A 27,903-nucleotide genomic window follows, 5' to 3' on the forward strand; every position below is an offset into this window, starting at 1 on the left:
TTTAAACACTGGAATGTAAAAGTAATGCAACAATTTTTCTCTGTTTTCCTCTTTTGCATTTAAGATTTGCACCGAGGTACCTGCACCTAAGATGGCGCCAAAAGAAAACTTTTCACCATTCTCCTGTACTTGACTACATGTGACAATAAATGATATACTATTTCGCAAGTGGGAATAGTCTTCAGATCAAATAATGTGTTTTAGTAACTGGAAGTTCCTCTTAATGCTGTACCTGCAATTTATCTTCATGGTTGGTGTGAGTGTTTGAGAGATGCCTGAATTCCTGAGTAAGACGGAAGCAGTGTTTGACATGTTCTGGAGAGACAAAGTCTTCAGCTACTTTGATACAGCTGTACAGATTGTGAACCTGAAGCGAAGAAGTCCAGTCATTACAACAGATTTCAACCTATCTTATTTCATACATCATTGACAAGAACAGGAGGAATCAGAATAAATAATATGCTGATCTTAGAATTGATCAAAAATGCACTTTAAGTGCAACTCTACAGAGACCACCATTATATATCAACTCATCCTGATAGAGAAACAGAAAAATAATTCTAACAGTGAAAACACTTGTACCTAGAATATTTTCCAGGAAGATATTCCAGATAAAATCATGACTGAGATAATAAATAAACATTTGATGTTTCATGTTAGGTTTATTTTTCTTTAATTAATTAAAACTTCTTTTCGCCACCCAGTTGCGAATTGCATTAAATAAATGCAAATTCATTATCTAAATTAATCTTCAGTGTAGTTGACATTGAGCAAACAATGGAGTTTTTTTTAAAACTTAAAATTTGGGAACCAGAAATCTTTACCTGGTGAGGTGCTCCTGCTGGGATGAAGACAGCATCCCCCAGGAATTGTACAATGGCCCAGCCCTGCACACCATACTCCTCATATAGTCGCTTCCGCAGCATCTGGTCTAGGTACCAGCTCTGGTCATGAATCGGATCATGATCTGGTGGGTTATCTTGACCTTGCTCTTCAGACACCTGAGTGAGAAGTAAAGAGATGAGGAGGGGTTTCATCTCTCAGAGGGGAGTGAATTCACTGGAATTCCTTACCGTATGTGGCTGCAGAGGCCATGTGATTAAATATATTTAAGGTCAAGACAGACAGATTTTTAATCAGTAGGGGAATCAAGAATGATAGGGAAAAGACAGGGAAGTGATGTTGAGGATTTCAGATCAGCCATGATCTTGCTAATGATGGAGTAGAATGAATAGGCTGAACAGTCTACTTCAGCTCCTATGTCTTGTGGTCACAACAGTGTTCAATTAATCCACATATATCTCAACATATAATCTTGAAATAGTAACCTGAAAGTAAGAATGATAAACCAAAACAAAGAATAAAGATGTCTTTTAAAACTTAATTTCTAAGTATTTTCCAAATGGGCCTCAGTATTATACAATGATCCCAAGGCAGCTGTGATCACCAATGGTTTAGGTTCGGATAGCTTCAGTGTTGGTAGGGGCTGTCGTCAGGGATGTCCTCTCTCACCATTATTATTCATGCTAGTATTCGAACCACTAGCGGAAGCTATACGAACTAACCCTAGCATAATGGCCCTGAGGGTTGGTTCGGGTAAACATAAAGTGACTCTCTATGCAGATGATGTCTTCCTTTTCTTAAGTGATCCTTTGATATCTGTGCCCTGCCTAATTCAAGTGCTCAATCTATTTAGCATGTTCTCAGGCTATAAGACCAATTTTTATGAAATCAGAGGCCATGCCCGTTGGGTGGCCTCACCAGTACATCCAACTTACCGGACGGATCTTGCTTTCCCTTTCGGTGGTCACTGGAAGGTTTTCTATACTTAGGTATTTTTATCACCCCAGTATTTGGTCAGCTGTATAAAGCCAATTTTGTGCACCTATTAGAGAAAATAAGGCAGGACCCTCAACGTGGGGAGATCTCCCAAAATCCTGGTTAGGCAGAGTAGCCAGAGTTAAAATGAATATTCTACCTCATCTTCTATATCCTATGAGAATGCTCCCTCTGATGTTGCTGAGATTGGCGTTGTGTTAGCTCCACGGCTGGCTTGGTTCCTTTATCTGGAATCATAGACGGCCCCTTATCAAATTAGAAAAGCTGCAGCTTCCACATGCAAGGGGAGGACTAGACTTTCCTGACTTTAAGAGGTATCAGTTGAGCTCTTTATTATCCTATGTAGTTGATTGTGGGTCACAAGAGACCCAATCAATTTGTTTAGATATCGAGACCTCCCAAGCAAAGTGTCTCCTCATCAATCTTCTATTTATGAATAAGATGAGAGCTATTATGGACTATTGCAAAAGCCTTTTGTATTAAATACAATTAAAGTCTGGAGGATAATGCGACAAGATGAGGGTAACCTACAAAAAACTTCCCCTTATACTCCGAAAGTGAGAACATTGGGATTTAGCCAGGGCTGACAGACGCTACACTTAAAACTTGGAAGTCCAGAGGTATCTCTTGCTTGGGGACCTGTTCGATGGGGGGGTTATGAAGTCTTTTGAGCATGTGGAACCAGAAGTTTGGACTGCCTAACAGGGACCTTTCTTGATATTTCCAAATACGATATTATATACAGAAGACCACCACACTGATAGGCAATCCCTACAAACTGGATAGGGAGAGAAGAGTGCTACGGCCGATGAGGCCACCCTGGGTCAGTACTCTTTCTCACTCATTATATAATGAGGTATCGAAGGACATGGAACGATTATTTAAAACATGGAATCAAGAACTGGGGTTAGAAATCTCTTCAGAAATGTGGGAGGACATCTGGGAAAAAGCCAGAAAGATCTCTATTTGTAATAGAACTCAAGCTATTCAATTAAAGATAACCCACAGGGCTCATATAGCACCTGAATGACTCAAAATTCAAGGTAGGAGCATCCCCAATGTGTCCTAAATGCAAAACAGAAGTTGGCACTCTCACACATTGTCTATGGATATGCCATAAGATCCGCAGGTATTGGGATAGGGTAGCGAATGCTTTGACAGAGATCTTGGGTTCGGAGATTAGATTGGATCCAGTGTCTCTACTCTTGAACTTTTCAGATTTTCCCTCCCTGGACATGCACAGGAGGAAACTATTTTCCATTCTCTCCTTTTGTGCAAGGAAAAATATTTCAGTAAATTGAAGGCCCTCCAGGACTTTCGAACTGGCACAGGTTAATCATGGAATATATCCCCCCCTTGACTTCCTCACAAATATGGTGCACCAAAAAACTGAACTTTTATATAAAATATGGCAGCCCTTTCTGAACTTTATCGACACAGATATTTCGGCCATATTGTCCAGTGCTTTTGTCTGGCTATGGTAATGGTTCTGGCTAGTGCAGGGACCCCCCTGGAGGAGGAATCCTGTATAAATACGGGTTTTATTATGACTTGATGTAAATCTACTTTGAGCATGCACTCAGTTATTTAGTTATTCTGTTATTTATTGCTAGTAATGTATGATATCCTATTTTATGTTTTGGTTGTTTGTAGGATAGATCAGTAGTTAGTTGGGTTTTTCTATTTTTTTGTTCTGGTTATTATTTACTTCTTTTCTTTTTTCTTATTTATTTAATTTTAGATTGGTGTTTATACCTATTTAAAAAAACTTAATCTCTTTGCATTTGGACAAATCACCACACAGGAATAGGAAGAACTGCGTTGAAAACACGAATTAGGAAATGGGCTGGAACTGGAAGAATAGTTTCTTAATAAACAAACTTTAGAAAAAACATTGCTACCTTAAGGACTAAAACGAAGTAAATTAATCTAACTGACTGACCAGAATCATCTGTGATGCAGATTGATGGAAAATAGAAAGACAATCACTGACTACTCCAAGTATACAGAGAAGGGACCCAATCTAATTAAGCTCAAAATATACAGCAGTCTTCTGCATCTGTATATGATTGTCCCATCATCGCTACTTCAACTATGAGGAGCATAAAACTACCAGGGCACACAAATGTGTAGCTGGCAGATGCTCAAAGTGATAGAGAAAGTCACATCATTATGAAAAGCGCACGTGATCTTTTCTCTTTAAAGAGTTTTGAAATATATATTCTATTACTTGACTGTTGATGGTTATATATTTGGATTGGCATCATGATATTAAAAATTATTAGAACACACATCTTCCGGTTCGGAGCTTCAGAATAAAAAATAGACAGGGATAAGAATGCAATGCTTTAAAGGGGTGAGACAAGCAATACAAAATGAACTGGAAACTGCCCACTGGAAAGGGAAATGTAAATTTAACTTGTTAATAAGTGCCAGTTAGCTCAGTTGGCTGGATAGCTGGTTTATAATGCACCAAGTGGCAGATTTCTTGTGAAACCACTGCCTTATCACCCTAATTTCTTGACTGTGGTATGTTGACCCTTGGGTTAAACTCACCATCAATCATCTACTCGAAAGAGAGCAGCTGCCTGTGGTGCTCAGGTTTATGGAGAATTCCACTTTAATATAGAGCAAGTCTAATTGACCAAACTTGCTGAAGGCCCAATACTTATAACCTACATCTGGTTCTTACAAGCAATGAGCATGCCATTCATAATTTATAGCTTGGGTAAATACTGGAGAACAGAGTCCATACGTTATAAAGGGCAAGAATATTGTGAAGGACCAAGGCAGAAATGTCATTTTAAACAGCCAAACAAAGAAATGAAGAGTAAATCACACTAACTTACTGGTGGAAAACCTGTTGGGGAAAATGAGGCACTTCTAAACTATAATGCTACAAATGGAAGATGTGTATATATCTAATAGGAATAAGTATACACATAAGCAATATTATTCCATATGAGTATGGAAATGTTCGAATAAAACTATACTGAGTATTTATGAGAATAGGCAAGACTTTTTCATCTGCAGGAAAGGTCAATATAGCAAAAGACAAGCCCTGTAAAACGTGTGTTCAGGATTCATTTGCTGTTACACAAGTTAGAATCCTAAGAAATAGATGTGCTGGAAAGTTGAGGAACAAAAATAATCTGAACACAGTATGTCTGAGAAATATTCACTGAATAGATTAATATTAAGTTAGGATCCGTTACTGTAGTAAACTGAATATACTGAACAATTTAAGTGTGGCAGAAAGAAATTAATCAAAAGGAAGTGAAAACAACAGCTTTCCTGGGCCAGAAGGCAAGCATTTTAGCATGTTGAATGATATTAGGAAAGAAATTTACATAGTAATGACTAAAGCCACGAAACTTGAGGAAGTCAACAAATTCAGGTTGGCAAGTGCATTTTCATCATAATCAGAAAATAGTAATTGTGTAAACTACCAGAATTGTAATACATTGCACTTAAGTAAATGTTTAAAATGTATTTTGGAAACAGTGGGTGATTCAAAGCTTTAGTTTTGAACAGGAATATCTACAGTGCTTCAGAGTGTTGTCCAAGACAAAACAATGTTGTTTGGTATCTCACCCAGCACCTTAGATATTTACTCTCCACCACCAGCTCAAAGTATCGCTGTGCACCACTGGTAAGATGCAATGCAGCAATTCAATACGTATTCCTTTGGAAATTCCACAGCCCAGAAATGGTAGCAGTTCAAGCTGACAGTTCACCAGTATCTTCACAAGAGCTCTATATCCTGTCCTTGCCAATGACATCCACATCCAATGGATAAATCATTAGAACATCTTAACATGATACCTTTGGTAAAAGACATTCACACTTAAGTCCACTGTGAAGCTCACCTTTCTGAGCAGCTCTCTGATCTTCTCAGCATCTTTAGCTGCATAGATGTGCCAGAGTGCACCAGCCTTCTCTTTGCTTTTGTGGATTCTTTTCTTCGTCACCTCATCCACATCACCCTCCTCAATGGTTTTCATTACCTCTGATCATATACAACACAATAATGCATGATATACAGTAAACTATATTGACTTCTACAGTGCTTTTAACAGGGAATAACATTGCAAGGTACATCATAGAGATAATTCGAAGTAAAATAAACGTTGAGCACATGAATGAGATGTTAGAGAGATTGAAAAAGGTGGGTGTTAATGGGAGTCATGAAGGAGAAAGAAGCAAAATGTGTTGGTCCCACAATGTAGAATGTTGAACCAGCACAGTTGACACAGCCACCAACAGTGGGAAATAGGTTGTATGACTAGAAGAGATGGCAGAGATGGGGGTGGTAATGTCATGAAGTGATTTAAATGCAACGGCAAGAATTTTAACTGGAAGCCTTAAGGAGCAGGGAGCCAATATGGCAACAAGATCAGGTGCAATGGATGATGTCCCTTTTATTCCTTTGACCAATTATATGGATGCTATCCGGCCTGCACAGAAAGACTTCGGTTGCTGGCCAACTGCACAGTTACAGCAATGCAACCCAAAGCTTTTTCTGCTGTGACCAATTTTAATATTTCACATTTGGCAAAACCACAGGGTAGGGTGGGTGGTTGGGTAATATGTGGTCAAGGGAATTGATGAGCAGACGTGACACTAGTTTAACCAATAGTTGAAGATATATAGCAAACAAAGAGTCAAAGATGAGGTAGCTAGAAGTTTGAGAATCCAGATTTAAGTGACTTAATGGAAGAACTTTATTTCCATGCACTGTTGCAGAAAGAAGTGGCGTTGGAATGGATTTGGGAGTGACAAAGTAAAATGGGGCAAACGATCCTTGTTTACAAAACTTGGGGAAATTAAAGAGGTTATAAGAGATGGCCTCCAGTAGCAGTACAAACATTTCTGTGGAGGCAGGTTTCCAGAGAACTTGAAGGAAATGATTTCAGAGTAGAGAAGGCAAGGAGAACTGAGATGGACATTAAAGTCATAGAGGATATGGAATCAGCTAGTGCATACACAGATGGTGGAAAGGAGGGAAGAAATATTTTTATGGCAGAGAAGAGATTTAAAACTAAATTTTGTTTTAACAGCCTATCACCGCAGCACTTGAAAGATACAAAATCGTTAGGAACAAGATTTAAATAAGGGTAATGCAAGACCACCATCTATGAGCAAACCTTTAGTCAAAGTGAAGATGCTAACGTAATCATACATAGATTATGGATGAGCAAGGACCTTGTTTAAAAGTGAACATTCTGGACAGACCAGTTCAACAATGAATAATTTTAACCTGGAAGCTTGCGGGATAGCTAGCAAACAAGCAGACTGATCATTTGTACCATACCTTGCTATCTTGACATGATAAACCTATAACTTTTGCCACTTAGCTACGTTGGACAAAAATTGTAACTAGATCGTGGAAGCCCATTGAGAACTTATCTACTCCATCAACTTTTATATTTTTTTCTCTTTCTGCTTTGAAGGACTGTAATGCTGAACTCCTAACTTTTAAGAATTTTTTCTGATACCTAAGATTTTGTCGTCGGCATTTTTGCATCCAAAGACAGTGCCAAAAATGGTGACTTTGCACACTTTTCACTGTTCTCATGAATCCCTGCACAGGAAGCTAGTGCACATGTGCAGCAGGTATTCAGGAAGGGTCATGGAATATGGGCTCTTATTTAAAGGGGGTTGGAGTATAAGAGTAGGGAGATCTTACTGCAACTGGATAAAGTGCCGGGAGACCACACCTAAAGAACTAAGAGCAGTTTTGTCCCTTTTTTAAGGGGAGATATCATTTCATTGGAGGCAGTTCAGAGAAGCTTCACTGGGATGATCCTGGTATGGAGGGATTGTCTTACGAGCAAAGGCTAAACAGGCTGGAACTCTACTCACTGGAGTTGAGAAGACTGTGAGGTGATCTCATTGAAACATATCAGATGGTTAAGGGGCTTGACAGGGTCAATGCTGAAAAGATGTTTCCCCTCATTGGAGAGTCTAGGACCAGAGGGTACAGTCTCAGAGTAAAGGGACACCAAGTTAAGACTAAGCTGAGGAGGAATTTCTTCTCTCTCAGAGTTGGGTGTCTTTGGAACTCCTGACCTCAGAAAGCTGTGGGGGCTGAGTCCTTGTGTATATTTAAGGCTGAGATAGATAGATTCTGGATCAGTCACGGAGTCAAGTTTTGCAGGAAAAAAGCAAGAAAGTGGATATGAGAAATTTTGGATCAGCTATTACTTTCTTAAATGGTGCAACAGTCTTGAGGAGCTAAATAGCCTACTCCAGTTCCTATTTCTTACCACCTTATGAGATGCAAACTCCAAGGTATAACGACTGGTTTATTGTCTGATTCTGTGTATTTATTTTAACTAGTTTGGAATCATCATTGTTGTTCTCTACAGTTGAGTAGTCATTACAGTGTAAAGCTCCACACAACTGGTAACTTACGTAAAATAAAACAAAGTGTGTCACAAAGTTATTGATTACACACAGCTACGAAAAACCTTTACTGCAGTAGTTGGTTACCTGACACACATTATAAAACTAATGGAGAATTTCAAATAATTTTAGAGGCCCAGAAAACAAAATGTAAAGAACACTGCCGTTTGCCACATTGCCAGGTCTCTAACAAGGTAAGTACAAACCAAGCCTCAAATTCATGATTCAGTCAGTTACAGTTTTCAGAAGTAAAGTTGAATAAATGGAAAAACGTAGGTGTTAAATTTTGAGAAATGTCAGTCAATGAGATTAGCCATAATTAACAGAGAAATATTAAGTGCATAAAAAGCTTAAGTTGTTCGAAGTTAAAGATGCATTAAAATATTTAGGCCTTTTGGAATGTCTTGACAACCGAGGCCAATCAGAGAATTGCAAAGGGAACTATGAACTCCAGCACACACAGAAAATGACCTGCTGCACGTCCTGAGCACAAGAATATTTCAACAAATGCATAAAGCTATTTGCTTAGTGGATGTAGAGATTGTTGTGTTATTTTCAGTGCCACCCACAGTTCTTAAGGTATTTGCAGCCTACTTCAGAAATGTGCCACCACCACCTGATCTTATGAATAATGGAAAAAAAATGAGAAACGACTGCAATGTACCACATGCCTCAAAAACAGAATGAAAATACACAGACCTGTCACTCCATTGTTGTCTGTACCTGTGAAGGAGAAAATTAATCATGTAACTTAAAAAAATACAATTATCTAGAGTGACCCAGCTCCACAAAAAAATTAAAGCTCTATATTTAATTTAAATGTGATTATTAAGAGCTTCCCAACTAACTCCTTTGACTCAAGATCAATCTATAAAGTTTTTTAGGGTCCTTAGAAAAGACTGCCATTCCCTCCCCTTCTAGAGGTGCTGCCTTCTTGCTAAGACTATACAAGGAATACCATGAACACTTATCTGAGATATATTGTCATTGGAGACATTCCAGAGCAGGCTAAATAGGCTGATCAGAGGTATAGAGACCAGGTTGAGCCTGTTCTCATTTAGAAGAATGAGGGGTGACCTTATTGGAGCATACAAACTTCTTGGGGAACTTGACAGGGTAGATGTAGAAAAGTTGTTGCCTCTTGTTGGAGAATCTAATATCTCAGGGTATAATCACAAAATCAAGGGTTGCCCATTTAAAACAGGGATGGAAAGAAATGTTTGCGCTCAACGTTGTGAATCCGTGGAATGCTTCACTGCAGAGGGTTAGAGACGCTGATTCATAGTGTTCTAGGTTGAGAAAGATTTTTAATCAGAAAGGCAATCAAGGATTATGCAGAAAAGGCAGGTAAAAGTAGAATAATAACTGTCAGATGATCTATTATCTCACCAACTGGGTTGAATGCCTATTTCTTCTTCTACATTTGATGGTGTTATGGAGCACAATGGTTTAGTTCCACAGTCACAAACTGGTTTGCTGGGAAGAGGTCACTATTCTTGCATTTGCCTTGAGGGAGGGTGCTCGTTAGCTACATAAACAGTCAAGAATATTTACCCTGTCTTGACTAAGCTTAAGATTTATCAAAAAATTAACAATTTCTCAATATTAAACCTGCAACTTAAATAATCTCGCCCCCCCCGACCCCTAGTTGAAATATAATTGGAATCTAAACCTAAGAATCCTTACAAAGTTTATCCCTCTCTTGACTCAGTGGGCAGCTCAATAATGAAAGATTAAAACACAAAATTCTATAACCATGCACATCAGGGCCACTGATTTACAGTACAATTTAAATTCTGTTTTACTAATTGGACATGTAGAATTTCTTTGATTTGAGGACTGAATGTGAATATTTAATCACTTTTTCTGAAAAAAGAGCAAGTCAGTGGTCTTGAACATGACAATGAAAATGATGAGAATACAGGGCTTCTTCAAAAGTACCACATCACTGCACAACAAAATTGGTACAATATCCTCCAACTGACATGACTAACAAAAAAAAATTCAACAGAAGTATTCAGTTCTGGATTAGTGTAGTTATAAGGTGCAATTTTTACTGCAGACATAATTCTGAGGTTGCAGTGAGGTGGCACTGGAGAACATGCTTCTGATGAGGGGCGGTGGCACAACTTGGTCTCTGCAATTCCAAAAACGTGAAATATATTTTACAACCTTCGACCTGAGATGGAAAAGGACACTGTTGCCAGCAGTATCTCAGTTTTTATACCAGGATCTTAAAAAGGAAATATCTCAAATGCTCAGTCCTGATGAGTGACACCAACACAATGGTGCCTAATATTTGTATTCTGGAATAGTTTCTGGCACAGAAGCATTGCCATATTAGGAAATTTGATCATAGACTTTGTGATCACAGGTTTGGCATTCCCAACAGTTTGTTTACTTCAAATTAATTAATTCAATTTCATGGCTAAAAAAACGAATGATAATCTCTCTCTCTTCTGGATTTAAGATGCTTTAATGAATAGATTAACACTCATCAGTTAAGCTCTTTAATACTATTCCACTTCTTATAGCATTTAAAAATCATGTTATGTCATTATCTTAAGAATTAAAGTAACCCGAATGTTTAAACATATGTACTAATGATTACTGATCCAACGACGGTCCATTCAAAACAACAAATGCTGGTGATCACAGCAGGTCAGACAGCATCCATGGAGAGAGAGCAAACTAACGTTTTGAGCCTAGATGAGTCTTCAACAGAGCTTCAGTACAAAATGTTAGTTTGCTCTCTCTCCATGGATGCTGTCTGACCCGCTGTGATCTCCAGCATTTGTTATTTTCAGCACAGATTCCAGCCTTTGCAGTAATTTGCATGTATTTCTATCTCCACACTCAATACGCACTCAAATGTGAGACTGAATGACTAAGAGACAGCGCATACACATGCTGTATGAGCTAACTTTATATGACAGCATAAATCACTTGAGAGGAGCAAAATTGATATCAAACTATCTAAGGTGATATGAGGACTAAATGGTTAAAAAAGTAGGTTTGTGTGATAGACAGGAAGGAATGAAAGAAAGAGAGGGAGGGAGAGAGGGGGAGGGAGAGAAGAAGACTGGGGGATTTAGAGAGGGAATTCTCATATATTGGACCTAGGAAATTTGAACAATGGTTAATAAAAATCAGGATGAGCAGAAGGTCAGAATAGGAGAAGCGCTGAGAACCGGGGGTTTTACAGAATATGGAGTTAAGAAGTGATGCGACAAGGATGGGATCTGAAGATTGAAGATATTCAAATGAAGACTTAAATAAGCTGATTACCAATGACCACCAGCAAATACTGGTAAGATGGATGAAGAGGACTTGACAAGGGTTTGTGTCTGAGCTTGTCTCGGCGTCAAGCATAACACCAATGGTTCAATCAGTCCGGTTCAACCTCAAGCCAGTTGTCACGGAGAGGGGTGTAGTCAATGATCAGGCACAGAATTGGCTTGGGTCTCTCAAAATGCAGACACACACTCAATAATATTTGAATACACAGGGGGCTGGATTCTACAGTCAACACTGAAGTGATATTATGACTTGCCACTGATTGGGTAATAAGTCTCACTGGGCCTGTGGTGAGAATTTCAGTTTTCCCACCATAATCCAATTGACCACACTGTTCTTTACCAAACATTCTCAGCACTGGAACTATGCCAACACTGTCAAAAAAATCTACATATATTCATGGATTTTCATAGACTTCCCAAAAAGGAAACTAAAAGCACCAAAACAAAATCACTTAATTTTTTTTTCCAAACATAGCAAATTAAAGATTGGGACACATACAAAGAATGAAGGTAGATGCTAAAATAGACTGAGATATTATTTTAAAAAATTAGTACTGGCATAGATTATAATTTAATCATGTAACATAACAAAGTTATGTTGCTTATCAAATGATACTAACCACATCAGCAGCATACTAACAACAGAACTAATTGACCCCACAACTACTAATCAAACCAAAGCTATGCAACAACCATGAATAGCTTAAAGAAAAAGAAAGTACCACAAATATCCTCAAAGACAGCATAGCCAGTACATCAGTGTATAAGACAAGGCTGCAACATTTGCAATCATCTTTAGCCAGAAATAATGAGTGGGTGACTAATCTCAATCTCCTCTTGAGGACACAGTCAATCTAACTTATTCTACACTGATAGCTATACTGTCAACACTACCATCTATCCCCTTACGAATTCCAATTCAGAAATGTTACTTAAAGGTGTGCAAAGGTTACTGGTTAACAGCATTTGATTATAATGTGTTTGAGAGGCACACTGAATGATCTTACCAGTCTTTTTTTAAAAATCAAATCATATCTATTTACGTGCCAACTTTTAAAAAAGTCAACATTGGAGGGAAAATCACGCGTAATTATGACAACTTCGGATCCATGTTAAAATGGTCCTGAATATAATCCTACCGCTTTCAGACACAGGAAATGTGACATGGAGTTACACACACAAAAACACACAGTTTGCACATTTATTTTTACAGCTTCCACATAAATAAAGGAAGTCAAGTTCACCACTGAAGCCACAATTTATGATTAATCCTGCAGAACAGCAGCAGTAACATGAAGTTATGTCACTTGAGAAAATTCTGAACAATGCAAGGAACTACTTTGATTGTGCAATTTGTCACCACTACATTACCAGAATAAGTTACCTATCACTGAAAACTAAACTACTGACTGCACTTACCTTCTTCATGATTGTTCTCTCCTAATGGTATACCAACATAAACCATCACATTAACCGCATCTGATACATCCAAATGGAGGTTTGTTGTTCCAACTTTCCGATCTTCTGTTGTTATTAACCCTAATGAGAAAAGGCAATGCACTTCATTCATTTTAATTCAATTACAGTGATGCATATAATTAATTATTAACCTAAAGACCAGGTGGACAATAAATATTCTTCCAAAGCAGTTAGAAGTGCTCCAAAAGATCAATATGATTTTATAACCAAGTTAATTACTTGCCAAATTAATGTACTAGACATGTGGAAGCTGAGAGAGAAGAAAAAAACGACAAACATTTTAAACATGCAGAAAAATGACTGAAACCAGGTCTGATTACCATCTGCCAGACTAACAAAGTACTTCAATTAGAACACAGAAGACAAAATGGTCATAAAAGATGAACCAGATCAGAACTATAAAACAGGATCTGTGCTTATGGTCTTTTAAGCAGTGGATTTAGGATAACATTTCCAAACCACCTTGTTTTGCTAACGTGTCTTTGTAGTTCTGCACATAACTTAAATAGAAAAGATACAATGTTCATCAAGCAAAGTATAAAACTCAATTGAGCAACTTCATTTCATTGATAAGGATGTCAGGAGTGCCTCTTGTTTGGCGATTATGATTTTGTTTGTATCAACCAAAGCTAAATTTCCAGTCACGCTTGAAATCTTCCATTAAGTTTCACATGAGAGACATCTTAAGTTGTGGCTTACCTTATCAGAGACAAAAGGAATACAAGTTCTTGTACAACAAATGTTATTATTAGTTTACATGTACATATTGCCTAGCTAATATTTATGTGTGAATAAATTACTGCTTGTCAGTATTGCCAGGAAACAAAGTTACTGGTCTTCCAAGGTTTGAAAATGAATTAAAATATGTACAAAGTACTACATAATACAACCCCTGGGAATTGAATTCTATATATTAATGGTATAGATACAATGTCAATTTTTGCAATCAGGTTTGCTTGGGATCAGCAACTTTACACCACAAGAATAGAATAGAATAGAATAGAATAGAAGAGTTCTACTGCTACACTGAAATTCCAGGCTTGGATCAGAATTCATACTCTTGCATAATGAAGCACACACAACAAATTAAACTAAGTTTGTGGAAGGCCAGGAACTAATATGTTGACATACTTGTGTAAATCAGAGGGAACCTTTTAATACAATGTGCATTACTGACCATATGCATTGTACATCTTTGGTCCGAGGTCAGGGCGTACAAAATAATTTGGGAGCCGTGAAGCCAGATTTAACCTTCCATCTCTTTTTGTGTATTCAGGTAGTGGGAGGTTGTTCATCAAATCTTCAAATCTGCATGACAAGAGATAAGAGGCTGACTTTTTGCATCTGCAATCTAAGAGCCTGAAGATATCAGCATGAGTGCAAATTATATTACCTGGTTGGCATCATGTCCCTAAAGTCTTCACCTGGAGGCCAGTCTTTGAGCTTCAATACCATTGGCTGTCCTCCTTCAGATTTCAAACGCTCTGTGGCACAAAAGCATAATTCAAATTGGACTCCAGGAATTCTGAATAGGTGGTCATGGCTCCAAACCTTATGTGTATGAAACAGTTTGAATAAACTGCTGTCAGTACGACCTTCCTCACTCATGAGGATGGCTCAGTTTTTTAAAAAAAGTGTTATATCATTGCTGATTATAAAGCAGCTATTGGGGCATGATCCCATTAGGGAATTGACACTATATTCATGGACAATATTTATATATTCTAAGATGAGACGACCAATGAAATTGAAAATTGTATTTTCTGAACAAAACAGGAAAAAAAAAGAGATGCTTGACTTTAATATTAATGCAAACTTCTAATTTCAATATTAAGAGTAGTCAAATTGTTGTGGTTCTGTTCGCCGAGCTGGAAGTTTTTTCTGCAAACGTTTCGTTCCCTGGCTAGGGAACATCATCAGTGCTATTGGAGCCTCCTGTGAAGCGCTGCTTTGATGTTTCTTCCGGTATTTATAGTGGTTTGTTCTTGCCGCTTCCGGGTGTCAGTTTCAGCTGTAGTAGTTTGTATGTGGGGTCCAGGTTGATGTGTCTGTTGATGGATGTTCTTGCCGTTTCCGGGTGTCAGTTTCAGCTGTAGTGGTTTGTATATGGGGTCCAGGTCTATGTGTCTGTTAATGGGAGTTTGTGGATGAATGCCATGCCTCTAGGAATTCCCTGGCTGTTCTCTGTCTGGCTTGTCCTATGATGGTAGTGTTTTCCCAGTCAAATTCATGTTCCTGGTTGTCTGAGTGTATGGCTACTAGGGATAGCTGGTCGTGTCGTTTTGTGGCTAGCTGCTATGAGGCAGTTATGCAAAGGTTAGAACATACAGCCCTACCACAAATCCAATCCAAACTCTGGATCAGATACGTCGATGACACCTTTGTAATCATCAAAAACACAGAAATAGAAAAAACACACCGAATCATCAACGCCACACTCACAGGAATACGATTCACGAGAGAAGAGGAAAAGGATAGCCAACTCCCATTCCTAGACGTGTTAGTAGAGAGAACACCCAACGGAGAATTCACCACAAGGGTACACAGGAAACCAACACACACAGACCAAGTCCTAAACTATGAAAGTAACCACCCCAACACACACAAACGAAGCTGCATCAGGACACTATTCAAAAGAGCCACAACACACTGCAGTACACCAGAACTGCGAAAAGAGGAAGAGGAACACCTATACAAGGTATTCGCCAAAAACGGATACCCACGCAACTTTATCACCAGATGCCTAAGAGATAGACCACGGAACGAGGACATGCCACAACCAAAAGGACTAGCCACACTACCATACGTCAGGAGCGTCTCAGAACTGACAGCCAGACTACTGCGACCCTTAGGACTCATAACAGCACACAAGCCAACTTCCACACTCAGACAACAACTCACTAGAACAAAGGACCCAATAGCCAGCACGAGCCAAACCAACGTAGTTTACAAAATACCATGCAAGGACTGCACAAAACACTATATAGGACAAACAGGAAGACAGCTAACAATCCGCATCCATGATCATCAGCTAGCCACAAACCACACGACCAGCTATCCCTAGTAGCCATACACTCAGACAACCAGGAACATGAATTTGACTGGGAAAACACTACCATCATAGGACAAGCCAGACAGAGAACAGCCAGGGAATTCCTAGAGGCATGGCATTCATCCACAAACTCCATTAACAGACACATAGACCTGGACCCCATATACAAACCACTACAGCTGAAACTGACACCCGGAAACGGCAAGAACAAACCACTATAAATACTGGAAGAAACATCAAAGCAGCGCTTCACAGGAGGCTCCAATAGCACTGATGTTCCCTAGCCAGGGAACAAAACGTTTGCAGAAAAAACTTCCAGCTCGGCGAACAGAACCACAACAACGGACACCCGAGCTACAAATCTTCAACCAGACTTTAAGTAGTCAAATTCATGAGAATAGACAATAGATAATAGGTGCAGGAGTAGGCCATTCTGACTAGGAGCCAGCAACTTTATAATAGTTGAATGAGTTAATTCACAGACATTGATAATCGAGTCAACCCCAAATATCTTTCATGACCCAGAGTTAGAAGCAGTACAAAATCTCCCCCTTGGTACACCATGGTGACTGAATTGGTTTATTTCAATCCTGTTGATTACAGCCCTGCAAAATTAAAGCATCAACTAAAAACTGACTTGAGGTTTCCAAATGACAGCTTGGTTTCCATAACAAATAATGAAAATGAATAATTATTACATGACGGTCTAGTAGCATTATCCCTTGCCTACTAGAGACCCAGATAATGTCCAGGGTTTGAATCTAGCCTTGGCAAAGAATGGAATTTCAATTGAGTAATAATCTGGAAATTAGAGTCTAATGATGACCATGAAACTGTGGTCAATTATGGTCAGGGACTAGGGTTCAAATTTATTTTCCGTGTCTACTGTTGAAGTTGCTTCACTCATCATCATGGCTCTCTGTTAGTGGTTCAGAAGTCATTGGTGAACAATATGGAGGTGAAGGATTTCTGAGAGACACTAATTATAGTGTGGTGCCTGAGACAAGGCTATTTTGGACCATTATGTTCAGGGTCATTCATGATTGGAAGTATCCTACTATCTGAAGATGTGTCCAAAAATCAGCAAAAGACTTTCCTCAATGGAAAGCCAAACATCTACTTACAGCTGAAGAGCAGAAAACCAATCTGCTTCAGAGTTAGGTGCATTCTAACACCAACGGTAAATGATAGTTTAACTTTTCAGGGCTTGAGCTCATACTATGGACAGCTAGCTGCGTCATCACTGCTCAATGTACAATTTACCCTGAAATGTGTTGTATGAAGACATTCCAAAATAGTTTCATGATGGATTCCAAATTACAATTGATAGAGCAGCTAACAGTGATTTTTCATTAAATCTAAAGAGCATGTCCCTTAGGGCCAGAAGCCAGAGAAATTATAATGGGGGAGTAAAGAAATGGCTGAAGAATTGAACACATACTTTGGTGCTGCCTTCACAAATAGGAATACAAATAACCTCCCAGAAACGTTAAGGAAGGAGGGGTTTGGTGAAAGGTGGAGAATCAGTAGGAAAATGGTGATGGGGAAATGAATGGAGTTAAAGGCTGACAAATCACCAGGGCCTGAAAATCTACAACCCACAGTACTAAAGGAAGTGGCCCTGAAACTACTGAAAGCATTGGTGGTCATCTTCCAAAGTTCTCTGAGTTTCAAACAGTTCCTACAGATTGGAGAGTGACAAATCTAACTTGCCACGATTTAAAAAGAGAGTGAGACAAAGCCACAGAAAATTAAAGTCAACCTAACATCAATAATGAGGAAAATACTAGAGCCCATCATAAAAGATGTAAGAACAGAATATATATAAATCATTAATGGGATTGGAGGGCTGACTGACTCCTTGCCTCAATGCTTCAGTATAATTATCAGCAAAGTCACTGGCTTTGCTCGTAAATCAAACCAGTTGATAGCTGACATGTCGAAGGTGAAATGTATTGATCCTATTCATTTCCCATGAAAACAGAAATCAGTTGGGCTTGATTGTGAGACCTGTACACTAGAATATTCCATTGACGGGTTTAGAACTTGAAAATACAAGACTTAAAACACTTAAAAATAATCTTTCTACTTACTTGAAATGATCTCAAAGCCATCCCAAAAATCCCGGACTTTCACATCAGAGATGATGGCACAGTTCCTACAGTTGACCAGATCAACTTCTTGGTCTCCAAACTCTCGGCTGAAAGCTTCCGGTTTCCAGAGGGCTGAATTCAATTTCTTATGGACACCAGACACCAACACCGGCTGGCAGGAGAAACAGATCAGTCATAAGATAAAGGTCTGAAGATTCAAAGCACTCTTGAATTGATTTGTGGTTTTGTTTTTAAATGAATGACCATGCTGTGTTAGAGTGAAATAATTACTGATCAATATGGTTAGCAGTAAAACTAATATCAGGCTACTCAATGGAGCTGAGTCTACAGATAAAGTCACAATGTCACAACAATAGAATCCAAATTCCTTTACTGTTTGTGTGAACCAATATAGTATTTATTTTAAACAATTACAATTTTCTGGTGCTACATTCACAGATTATTGGTGTGAACTAATCAGGTGTGCTAAGTTTTTAAAAGGTAAAGCACAGGCAAAATGTTTGCATACAAATGTGGAACCACATTCTTGAAATACAAGTCTAAGATGGATAGGTACCCAATTTTCTTTTACCTCTGCAATTGATCTGTATATAAAAACAGAATGAACTTATTGCAAAATGTGACAATGGACTAAAACTCAAGGCCAGTTTGAACTGTTGTCACTCTGAACTATCACATGAAGACAATTTTCAATAAAATGCGTAAATGATCGTCAGATCTCCTTAAAAGGCTTGATGTGCCGAACTGAAGAATTTTTAAATTGCTGGATAGTAATGAGTAGCATCAATAAGTGAGAAGTTTGGTGACATACCAAACTTAAAAAGCTATCATCTCTGATAATGTGTTAATGGAAGATGATGCCCCAGACCAAAATATAACATAAAAGGAGGACAAAGTGACTAACAATGTCATGTTTTTTTTTAAAAAGGATGGTCATTGCATTTCCAGGTTGAGTATGACTGGAAAAACTCATTGAATGCTTGTAAATAATTCATTTTACAGAGTATTCCCAAAGAGATCATGCACAGCTTTGTACCCACACCCCACTAAAAGTGGTTTTGTCTTCACACTTGTACCATTAGCAAGCCAACCAGAAAGCGATTCAAAGACTTGCATGCGTGCATTCAATTATGTAGGATCGTTCTTTGTGGCTAGAATGGTTACCTGTCCCTGCTTCCAGCATTCCCTAAATATTTTCCAGTTATTTTTGTTGCTGGGGTCTTGGAGACAGAGCAGACGACCATCACAGAGCCAGCAGTGTTGTGTGTTTGGGTCCAGAACACTCATTTCCATTACACCTTGCTTTTTACTCTCCTTCAATGCTTCTGTAGGATTCCCACTTCGCTTTGACGTGTCTGTAGACATTTTGTTCTCTACCACTGACGCAATTATGTGATCCAGAAAGTTTGGTAGGCCCCCCTTCCCCTTATCAGCCTGTGTTTAAAAAACACAAAAACAACTGCGTTAATAACTAATAGCTATTAATCAGTCACTTGAAATAAAATAATTTCAATGTTCTCCTTTGTGGGAGGCATCTAGAATGTAATATTTTGAACTATTAACATAGCTTCTATAACATAGGAATGGCAAGGCTGTTGAAATGCCTCGAACACAGAGATCGCTTAGGGTGTAGGTTCGCTCACTGAGCTGTAGGTTTGATATCCAGACGTTTCATTACCTGGCTCGGTAACATCATCAGTGGCGACCTCCAAGTGAAGCGAAGCTGTTGTCTCCTGCTTTCTATTTATATGTTTGTCCTGGATGGGGTTCCTTGGGTTTGTGGCGATGTCATTTCCTGTTCGTTTGCTGAGGGGTTGATAGATGGTATCTAGATCTATGTGTATGTTTATGACATTGTGGTTGGAGTGCTAGGCCTCCAGGAATTCTCTGGTATGTCTTTGCTTAGCCTGTCCCAGGATAGATGAGCTGCCTCGGTCAAAATGGTGTTTTCTTCCATCTGTGTGTAGGGCTACGAGGGAGAGAGGGTCGTGTCTTTTTGTGGCTAGCTGGTGTTCATGTATCCTGGTGGCTAACTTTCTTCTTGTTTGTCCTGCGTAATGTTTGTGGCAGTCCTTGCATGGAATTTTGTAGATGACGTTGGTTTTGTCGATGGGTTGTACTGGGTCTTTTAAGTTTGTTAGTTTTTGTTTGAGTGTGTTGGTGAGTTTGTGTACTACTATGATTCCGAGGGGTCTTAGTAGTCTGGCTGTCATTTCTGAAACTTCTTTGATGTATGGTAAGGTGGTTAGGGTTTCTGGCTGTGTTTGGTCTGCTTGTCGTGGTTTGTTCTTGAGGAATCTGCGGACGATATTTTTTGAGTATCTGTTGTTCTTGAATCCTTTGTAGATGGTTCTCCTCTGTTTTCTGAAGTCCGTCTGTGCTGCAGTGTGTGGTGGATCATTGGAATAGTGTTCTGATACAGCTTTGTTTGTGTGTGTTGTGATGGTTGCTGGTGTAGTTAAGTATTTGGTCAGCCACAAAAAGACAACTCTCTCTCCCTCGTAGCCCTACACACGGATGAAAAAAAAACCCCACCATTTCGACTGGAACAACTCATCTATCCTGGGACAGGCTAAGCAAAGACATGCCAGAGAATTCCCAGAGGCCTGGCACTCCAACCACAACGCCATAAACAAACACATAGATCTAGATGCCATCTATCAATCCCTCAGAAAACGAACAAGAAATGACATCACCACAAACCCCAGGAACCCCATCCAGAAGAAAGATATAAATAGAAAGCAGGAGACAACAGCTTCGCTTCACTTGGAGGTTGCCACTGATGATGTTACCGAGCCAGGTAATGAAATATCTGGATATCAAACCTACAGCTCAGCGAGAAAACCTACACCCTAAACCTCAACCTGAGCTACAAACCTTGCACAGAGATCGCTTTCACTTCCCTTGAATTAAGATCAAATCCAAATATCTATATAATTTGTAATATGAAATGCATCCATTCTTCAAAATGGTAAATGATTTTTAAGTAATTTAACTAGTATTCATTTCTTAGCTTGTAATTATAGTCCCTGGTTCAGCAGAAAACATTTCTCCACTATTCACACCAGTGATTGCTGTCCCATGTAATGGCTAGATCATATGGTTTTAGTATTTACTCCCAAATAAATCTGATTTACTGGATTAAAACTCAGCAGCATCCATGTTGACTTTCTCTGAACCTTCACCATTCCCTGAATTTCTTTTTTAGAAGCATGGAGCATGAATTGGGCATGATAACATCTCCTTTTATGCATTGTATTAAAATCACTACAGATTTGAGGTGCATGGATCAACTTCTGTGCAAACAATCTTATTTCAAACTTGTGGTTGGACCAACATCTGTTGTCCACTCTTGACTGCTAGAGGTTGGATTGGGGTGGGTGGGAGGGCGGTCAGGAAGGAGGAGGAGGAGAACAGAAATGGTATTGTAGTTCCAACGGTCAGGATGGTCTTTAGCTTGTTGCATGTGTGTTACCATACATACATTTGGTGCACTCGCCCTTATACATGCATTGGCAGTTGTGGGTTTATGAGGTGTTGGCTGGGGATTTGGATTTTGGATGGTGCACATTGCTCCCATGAATGAGGGAATCCATATTAAAGGTGGTGGACGGGGCGCAATCAAGTGGACTGCTTTGTCTGGATAGTGTTGAACCCTTTGGGTATTGTCAAAGCTGCATTCATCCAGGTGTGTGGAAGGGGTTCTGTTGCATCCCTAGCTTGTGCCTTGTAGATAGTGGACAAACGCTGGAGAGACAGGAGATGAATTTCTTAGCATAGCAGGTGCTAACAGAAAATGGCGACGTTGTACATACACAAGGCAAGGCTTTGACCCGATTGCTATCACTTTGTGGGATAGTAAATCACTTTTGTGTTCACATCTTTCCTGACATACTTGGCAAAAGTTCTGATACAACACTGCCACAGGCATTGTGCCACATGCCAGGGTTAAGGACACCCCATGGAACTGGAGAGGAGTTTGGAGGGAGGGGGTTGAGGGATCCACACATGGCCATCCATACACTGGAAATACTGACATTGATAGGAGCAGAATACAGGTTTTGCTCTAGGATTGGTTATAATCGCAAGGGCATTGCAGAGCAGCTATATGGGTAGCAATACCCAGAGTGGGACAGGAATGGACAACATGCATACAAAATAGAGCAGCAAACAGGATTCAGAGTGGGAGCAAAAATGGTGTAAAGGCAAAATTAATGAATCTTTATTTGAATGCATGTAACGTTTGGAACAAATGAAACGTGATCATATAGCCATTATGGAGACACAGTTACAAGGAGTTCCGAGTTGGGAATGAAATATCCAGAAGTATGTGACATTTTGAAAGGACATGCAGGTAGGAAGGGAAAAGGTGACACAGTAACTTTGTTAGTATGAGATGGAATAAGTACAATAGCAAGAAATGAGATTGGATCAGGAGGTGTAGAATCCATACAGGTCAAGATAAGAAACAACAAGGGAAGATGACACTGGTATGAATGGTCTGACGGACCCCATCAGTAACTATATGATGGGACAGGGAATAAATCAGGAAATGACGAGGGCATGCAAGATAGACAGTACATTAATCATGGATGACTTGAGTATTCATGTAGATTGGGAAAGTAAAACTGGCGGAGGTAGCCGCAATGAAAAATCTGTAGCTTTATTTCAAATAGTTTCCTGAAACGGTTTGTAGTACATCCAACCAGGGTTCAGTTTATTTTGTACCTAGCAATATGTAACAAGTCAGGTGTAATAAATTATCTCAGAGTAAAAGACACCCAGAAGACAGAGACAGTTGCAGAATTCAGTGATCTTTTAGAGGGTGAGAAACTTGGGGCATAAACAATGAATGTAAACTTAAATAAGAATGATGATGGCAGCATTGGCTGGACAGTGGACTGGAAAAGGGACTTAAGCAGCCAAGACGATTGAGGAATAATTGCAGACATTTATCAAAATAATTCATGGCTCACAACAAAGACATAACCCTAAGTTCAGGACAGTATCAAACTGATCGATAGAAAATACGTGGTGAAGATTACTGGTAAGTCAGAAGATTAAAAATGTTTTAAAAACCAGGAAAAAATAAAAAAAAGGGAGAAAATAAACTTTGAGGGCAAACTCATTAGCAATATCAAAAAGGGCAAAGGCTCCTTTAAATACATAAAATAGTAGAGAAGCCTAAGTGAATATTGGCCGTTAGACAATGAGGTTGGGAAAATAATAGCCAGAAACTAGGCAGCGGCAGAAGTGTTAAATAAATAATTTCTATCAATCTTCACAATAGAAAACACAATAGCATTCCAAAAAATACTAAATGATCAAGGACCAAAAGGAAACAAATAATAATCACAAGATAGCACTAGATATATTAACAAGACTAAACTCAGCAAAGTCATGATAAGATGCATCCTTGAATATTCAATGAAGTAACTACAGAGATGGTGGCTGCATGGGTAGCAATCTTCCATGAAGCCATAGATTTGAGAAAAATTCTACAGGTTTTGCAAGCTGCCAATGTAACACCCTATTCAAAGGGGAAGGGAGGTAGAACCAGTTAATAGTTGACAAGGGAGCTTAATAGCTATCATTGGCAAAATATTTGACTTTATTATTAAGGATTCAATAGTAAACAATTAAATTGTTTGAAGACACTCACGGGACGTGGGCGTTGCTGACTGGCCTGCATTTATTACCTGCCCCTATTTGCCCTTGAGAAGGTGGTATTAAGCTGCTTTTTCAGATCGCTGCACAATGCCCTTAGGGATAGAATTTCAGGATTTTGATCCAGTGACAGTGAAGGAACAGAAACAGATTTTCAAGTCAGGACGGCTAGTGGCTCGGACATGAACTTCTAGGTGGTATTCCAATGTATCCGCTGCCCTTGTCTTTCAAGATGGAAGCATTCTGCAGTATGGAAAGTGTGAAGGATCTTTGGTGAATTTCTGCAGTGCATCTTCAAATTGTGTTCGCTGATACTTTTAGGTGTTAGTTTTGAGGGGAGTGGATGCTTGTGGATCCAGTGCTAATCAAGTCAGTTGCTGTGTCCTGGAGCATCAAGCTTTTTTAATATTGTTGGAACTGCACTCACCCAGGTAAGTGGGTAGTATTCCAACACACTCCTTGTGCCTCACAGACAGCGGTCAGGCTTGGGATAGTCAGGTGGTGAGTTACTTGCCTCAGTATTTCTAGCCACTGACCTGCTCTTGTAGCCACCCCATTTATGTGTTAAATCCAGTTGAGTTTCTGGTCAGTAGTAACTTCCAGGATGTTGATTGTGGGGGATTCAACGATCGAGGGGTAGTGGTCAGATTGTCTCTTATTGGAGATGGTCACTGCCTGGCATTTGTGCGTTATGAATGTTATTGCCACTTGTCAGTTCAAGCTGGATATTGTCCATGTCTTGTTGCATTTGAACATGGACTGTTTCAGTTATGGGGGAGTCGTAATAATACAAAATATAATCTAGCAAAATCAGTTGGTTTCATGGATGAGAAATTTTGTATGACAAATTCATTCAATTTCTTTTAACAAGATAGATGAAAAATAGTAGAATACATATGGATATTTGAATGGCTAAGTTACCAAATGCTAGGCTACCTAAGATAAGAGCCCATGGTATTGGTGCCAGCACATTAGTATGAATAAAGGATAGGTCTACCAATAGGAAACAGTGTGGGCATTTTCAGGATGGCAGCCTGTAGTTAGTGGAGTGCCACAGGGATCAGTGCTAGTGCCACAATTATTCATAAATCAATAACCTGGATGAGATAAACAATGAATTATTGCAAAGTTTGCAGACGACACAAAAATAGATGGGAAGGCGAGTGGTGAATATGACAGCAAACAATCTGTAGAGAGACCTTGATAAGTTAAGTGAATGGACAGAAACTTGGCTGACATCTAGGAAAACGTGAAGATGTGCACTTAAGTAGGATTAGAGAAATGGAATATTCTTTAGAAGGAGGAAGACTGCAGAAAGCTGCAGCACAAAGGGCTTTCAGAATCCTCAAGCATAAATCACAAAAAGCTAACACATGCTCTTCAGCTGGTAACAGGGAACACCTGAAACACTGAACAATTTGATTCATTTGTCTTAGGGAAGATCTAGTGACACTGTCCAAAGAAGGTTATCTTAGTTGGGTTGATCCTAACTAAGATAGTGAGTTTCTTTTGACCAGAGGTTGAGTCTGTACTCATTGAAGTTAAAAACAGTAAGAGCCAACATTACTGAAACATACAAGATTCTTAGGGGGCTTGTAAGGGTAGATGCTGAGAAGCCAAAGCAATTCTAGAGATCAGTCGGTCAGGCAGCATCCATGGAAAGAAAGCAGGCTAACATTTCAAGTCTAGATGACTCTTCATCAGATGTTGTGTCCCTCATGAGACTGTCTAGGACCAGAGGGCATAATCTCAAGAGTAAGAATAAGGCCCACTTCGATGAGAAAGCATTTTATTTCTCAGTGGGTAATGAAATGGTGGAATTTTTTTTATTGTAGAAGGCTGTAGACTTTGGAAAGTAGAGTTGAATATTATCAGATCATTGAAAGGCAGAGCAGGTATGATGGCTTATTCTTGTTCCTATACAGGGAGTTCTTCTATAACCCGATGGATGCGCTCTTGCGCAACCCCGCGTCTTAAAAAAAACCGCACTTTGGAAAAAGAGCTGAAAGTGTTGGCGATGTAATTGGATTACAGCCAACAAACATTTTAAAACTTGTGCTTTAGAAACAATGGCCACTACTCGTCAATCACATTCTAGCAAAATTGTGTTAATGAAATGCCCATTATAGCAGAATGACCTGTAATCTTATACTTTAGAATGACTATCCTTCTCAATTATACAATGATGATTAAAATACTTAATGATTTCCTTAGTGAGAAGGCAGAATGAACTCTCAGAATGTTTTGATTAGCTTGAAAAGTTTTTACCTCTTTTCAATATCCAGAGTTTGAAACATTAGACAAGCTTACCGTTGAAACAGACGTGAAAACCGATGGAAATGGAAGGCTTGCCTCAGCAGTTCCCCTCTGTAATTTTCCTGGGGCAGAATTTAGTAGATCCCTAAGGCTCGATCCTTCTGTCTTTGTGGTTGAGGGACCTCCAGACAAAAGGCTGCTGAACGGCTCTAATATGGAGGGAGGCTTAGATAAAGCGTTGAATGAGTCCAGTGCTAAGGGTGGCCTGGAATCTTGGCTTTGATTCAACACAGATCGCAAAGAATTGGCGCTTTCTGGGAAGGGAAAACGAAACCTTGAACTAAATATATATTAAATGAATTCAAGGTGGCAACAAGTATACTTTTTGCTTCTTATTCATGTTAACCAGGATTGCTATTAATACAAAAGGAAGCTTCTTTAAAAACCTTTGCAGTGATCTGAATCAAAGCTATTAGCAGAGGTTTAAAATTTTGGATATCTGCTTCTGCATTTCAGATATGCATCACCACAAATTTGGCCCACGATACCTCACATCAGAAAGAGAAGTATCACCACTGCTATAACAAGATGTTGCGAGACAATATATATTGTTATCCCAAGCAATCTCCCAATTAAATCTCTGGATGCCATGTTTCTCCATACTGTTCAGCAATGCACAAAATGGAATGTTCATTTGTGGATGTCAGCCTGCCCTGGGAGATCTAATGACATGCTCCCTTGACACTATTTTCAATATTGATAAATTCATGGTAGTCTGACCAAGTTGTTTCTTAAAAATAGAATCCCTACAGTGTGGAAACAGGCCCTGTGGCCTAACAAGTTCACACGGACCCATCCAGACCCATTCTCCCTACCTTGTAATTACCCCTGATTAATGCACCTAACCTACACATATCTGACCATTATGGGCAATTTAGCATGGCCAATTCACCTAACTTGCACAACTTTGGGGGGAAACCAGAGCACACAGAGGAAACCCACACAGATACAGGGAGAATGTACAAACTCCATACAGACAGTCACCCGAGGCTGGAATTGAACCCAGGTCCAGTACTGTGAGGCAGCAGTACTAACCACTGAGCCACCGTGCTGCCTTTATGAGGATGCATTAGTTCTTTTTCCTGAAGGAATAACAAATACTTAGTACTGCAGGATCCTTGCTCTATAGCATTTTTAAAGCTCAAATTTGTCAACAACAGCATATAAATTCTACGGTAACATAATGCAAACCATCAGGTTCACCAACTGTTACAACACATGGTGAAGATGATCTACAGATTATATCAAGCATATAGAGTGTCATTGTTGATTATTCAAAAAAACTAATAGTTTACTAATAGAAAAGGAGGAGGCATTGACTTCATAACAATGTCACTGCAGTGCCTGCATTTAGGTACAGATGTTACTATTAGTTACTTTGTGTGAAGGGGATTAACCATAAGCGACACTGAGAGGGCTCGTGTTGCTCTAATATTGCCCCTACCTCTGGACGAGGAGGCCCAGCTTCAAATCCCACCTGGTCCAGAAATGGGTCATGACTTGTCTGAGCAGGTTGATGAAAAATGTTTATAAATTAGAGGGCTGAACCAAGTTAGAAATGATCAACATGGCACCATTTTTAAAAGGAGAGAGAACAGTGATTGCATAAACTCAGCTTGAATCCTCACCTAAGAGTATGGAAGATTTTAGGTGAAGAGTTTAGAAGTTATCTAATCGAAGTGTTTTAAAATGACAAAAGAATTTGGCATAGTAAACACTAAGAAACTAC

At 39.2% G+C, this 27,903-nt stretch overlaps 2 protein-coding genes across 2 annotated transcripts in view; one reads left to right on the forward strand and one right to left on the reverse strand.

The window, feature by feature from the left end:
* Positions 1 to 510, forward strand: part of rmnd5b (required for meiotic nuclear division 5 homolog B) — an 89,621-nt gene extending 89,111 nt beyond the window's left edge. The window contains exon 10 of the transcript XR_009645529.1: positions 65 to 510. The gene's annotated coding sequence lies outside the window, so the exon portion shown is untranslated. The remainder of the gene's footprint in view (positions 1 to 64) is intronic.
* The window catches only part of LOC132823316 (lysine-specific demethylase 3B-like), a 132,011-nt gene that overhangs the window by 3,720 nt on the left and 100,388 nt on the right, over positions 1 to 27,903 (reverse strand). Inside the window, exons 17-26 of the mRNA XM_060836998.1 lie at positions 26,169 to 26,428; positions 19,356 to 19,625; positions 18,171 to 18,342; positions 14,419 to 14,509; positions 14,203 to 14,333; positions 12,966 to 13,085; positions 8,947 to 8,970; positions 5,709 to 5,848; positions 825 to 1,001; positions 233 to 367 (exon numbers count right to left, since the gene is read on the reverse strand). Coding sequence (XP_060692981.1) covers positions 233 to 367; positions 825 to 1,001; positions 5,709 to 5,848; positions 8,947 to 8,970; positions 12,966 to 13,085; positions 14,203 to 14,333; positions 14,419 to 14,509; positions 18,171 to 18,342; positions 19,356 to 19,625; positions 26,169 to 26,428 — 1,520 coding nt within the window. The remainder of the gene's footprint in view (positions 1 to 232; positions 368 to 824; positions 1,002 to 5,708; positions 5,849 to 8,946; positions 8,971 to 12,965; positions 13,086 to 14,202; positions 14,334 to 14,418; positions 14,510 to 18,170; positions 18,343 to 19,355; positions 19,626 to 26,168; positions 26,429 to 27,903) is intronic.

Source organism: Hemiscyllium ocellatum, chromosome 16, assembly GCF_020745735.1.
Source record: "Hemiscyllium ocellatum isolate sHemOce1 chromosome 16, sHemOce1.pat.X.cur, whole genome shotgun sequence".
NCBI lineage: Eukaryota > Metazoa > Chordata > Chondrichthyes > Orectolobiformes > Hemiscylliidae > Hemiscyllium > Hemiscyllium ocellatum.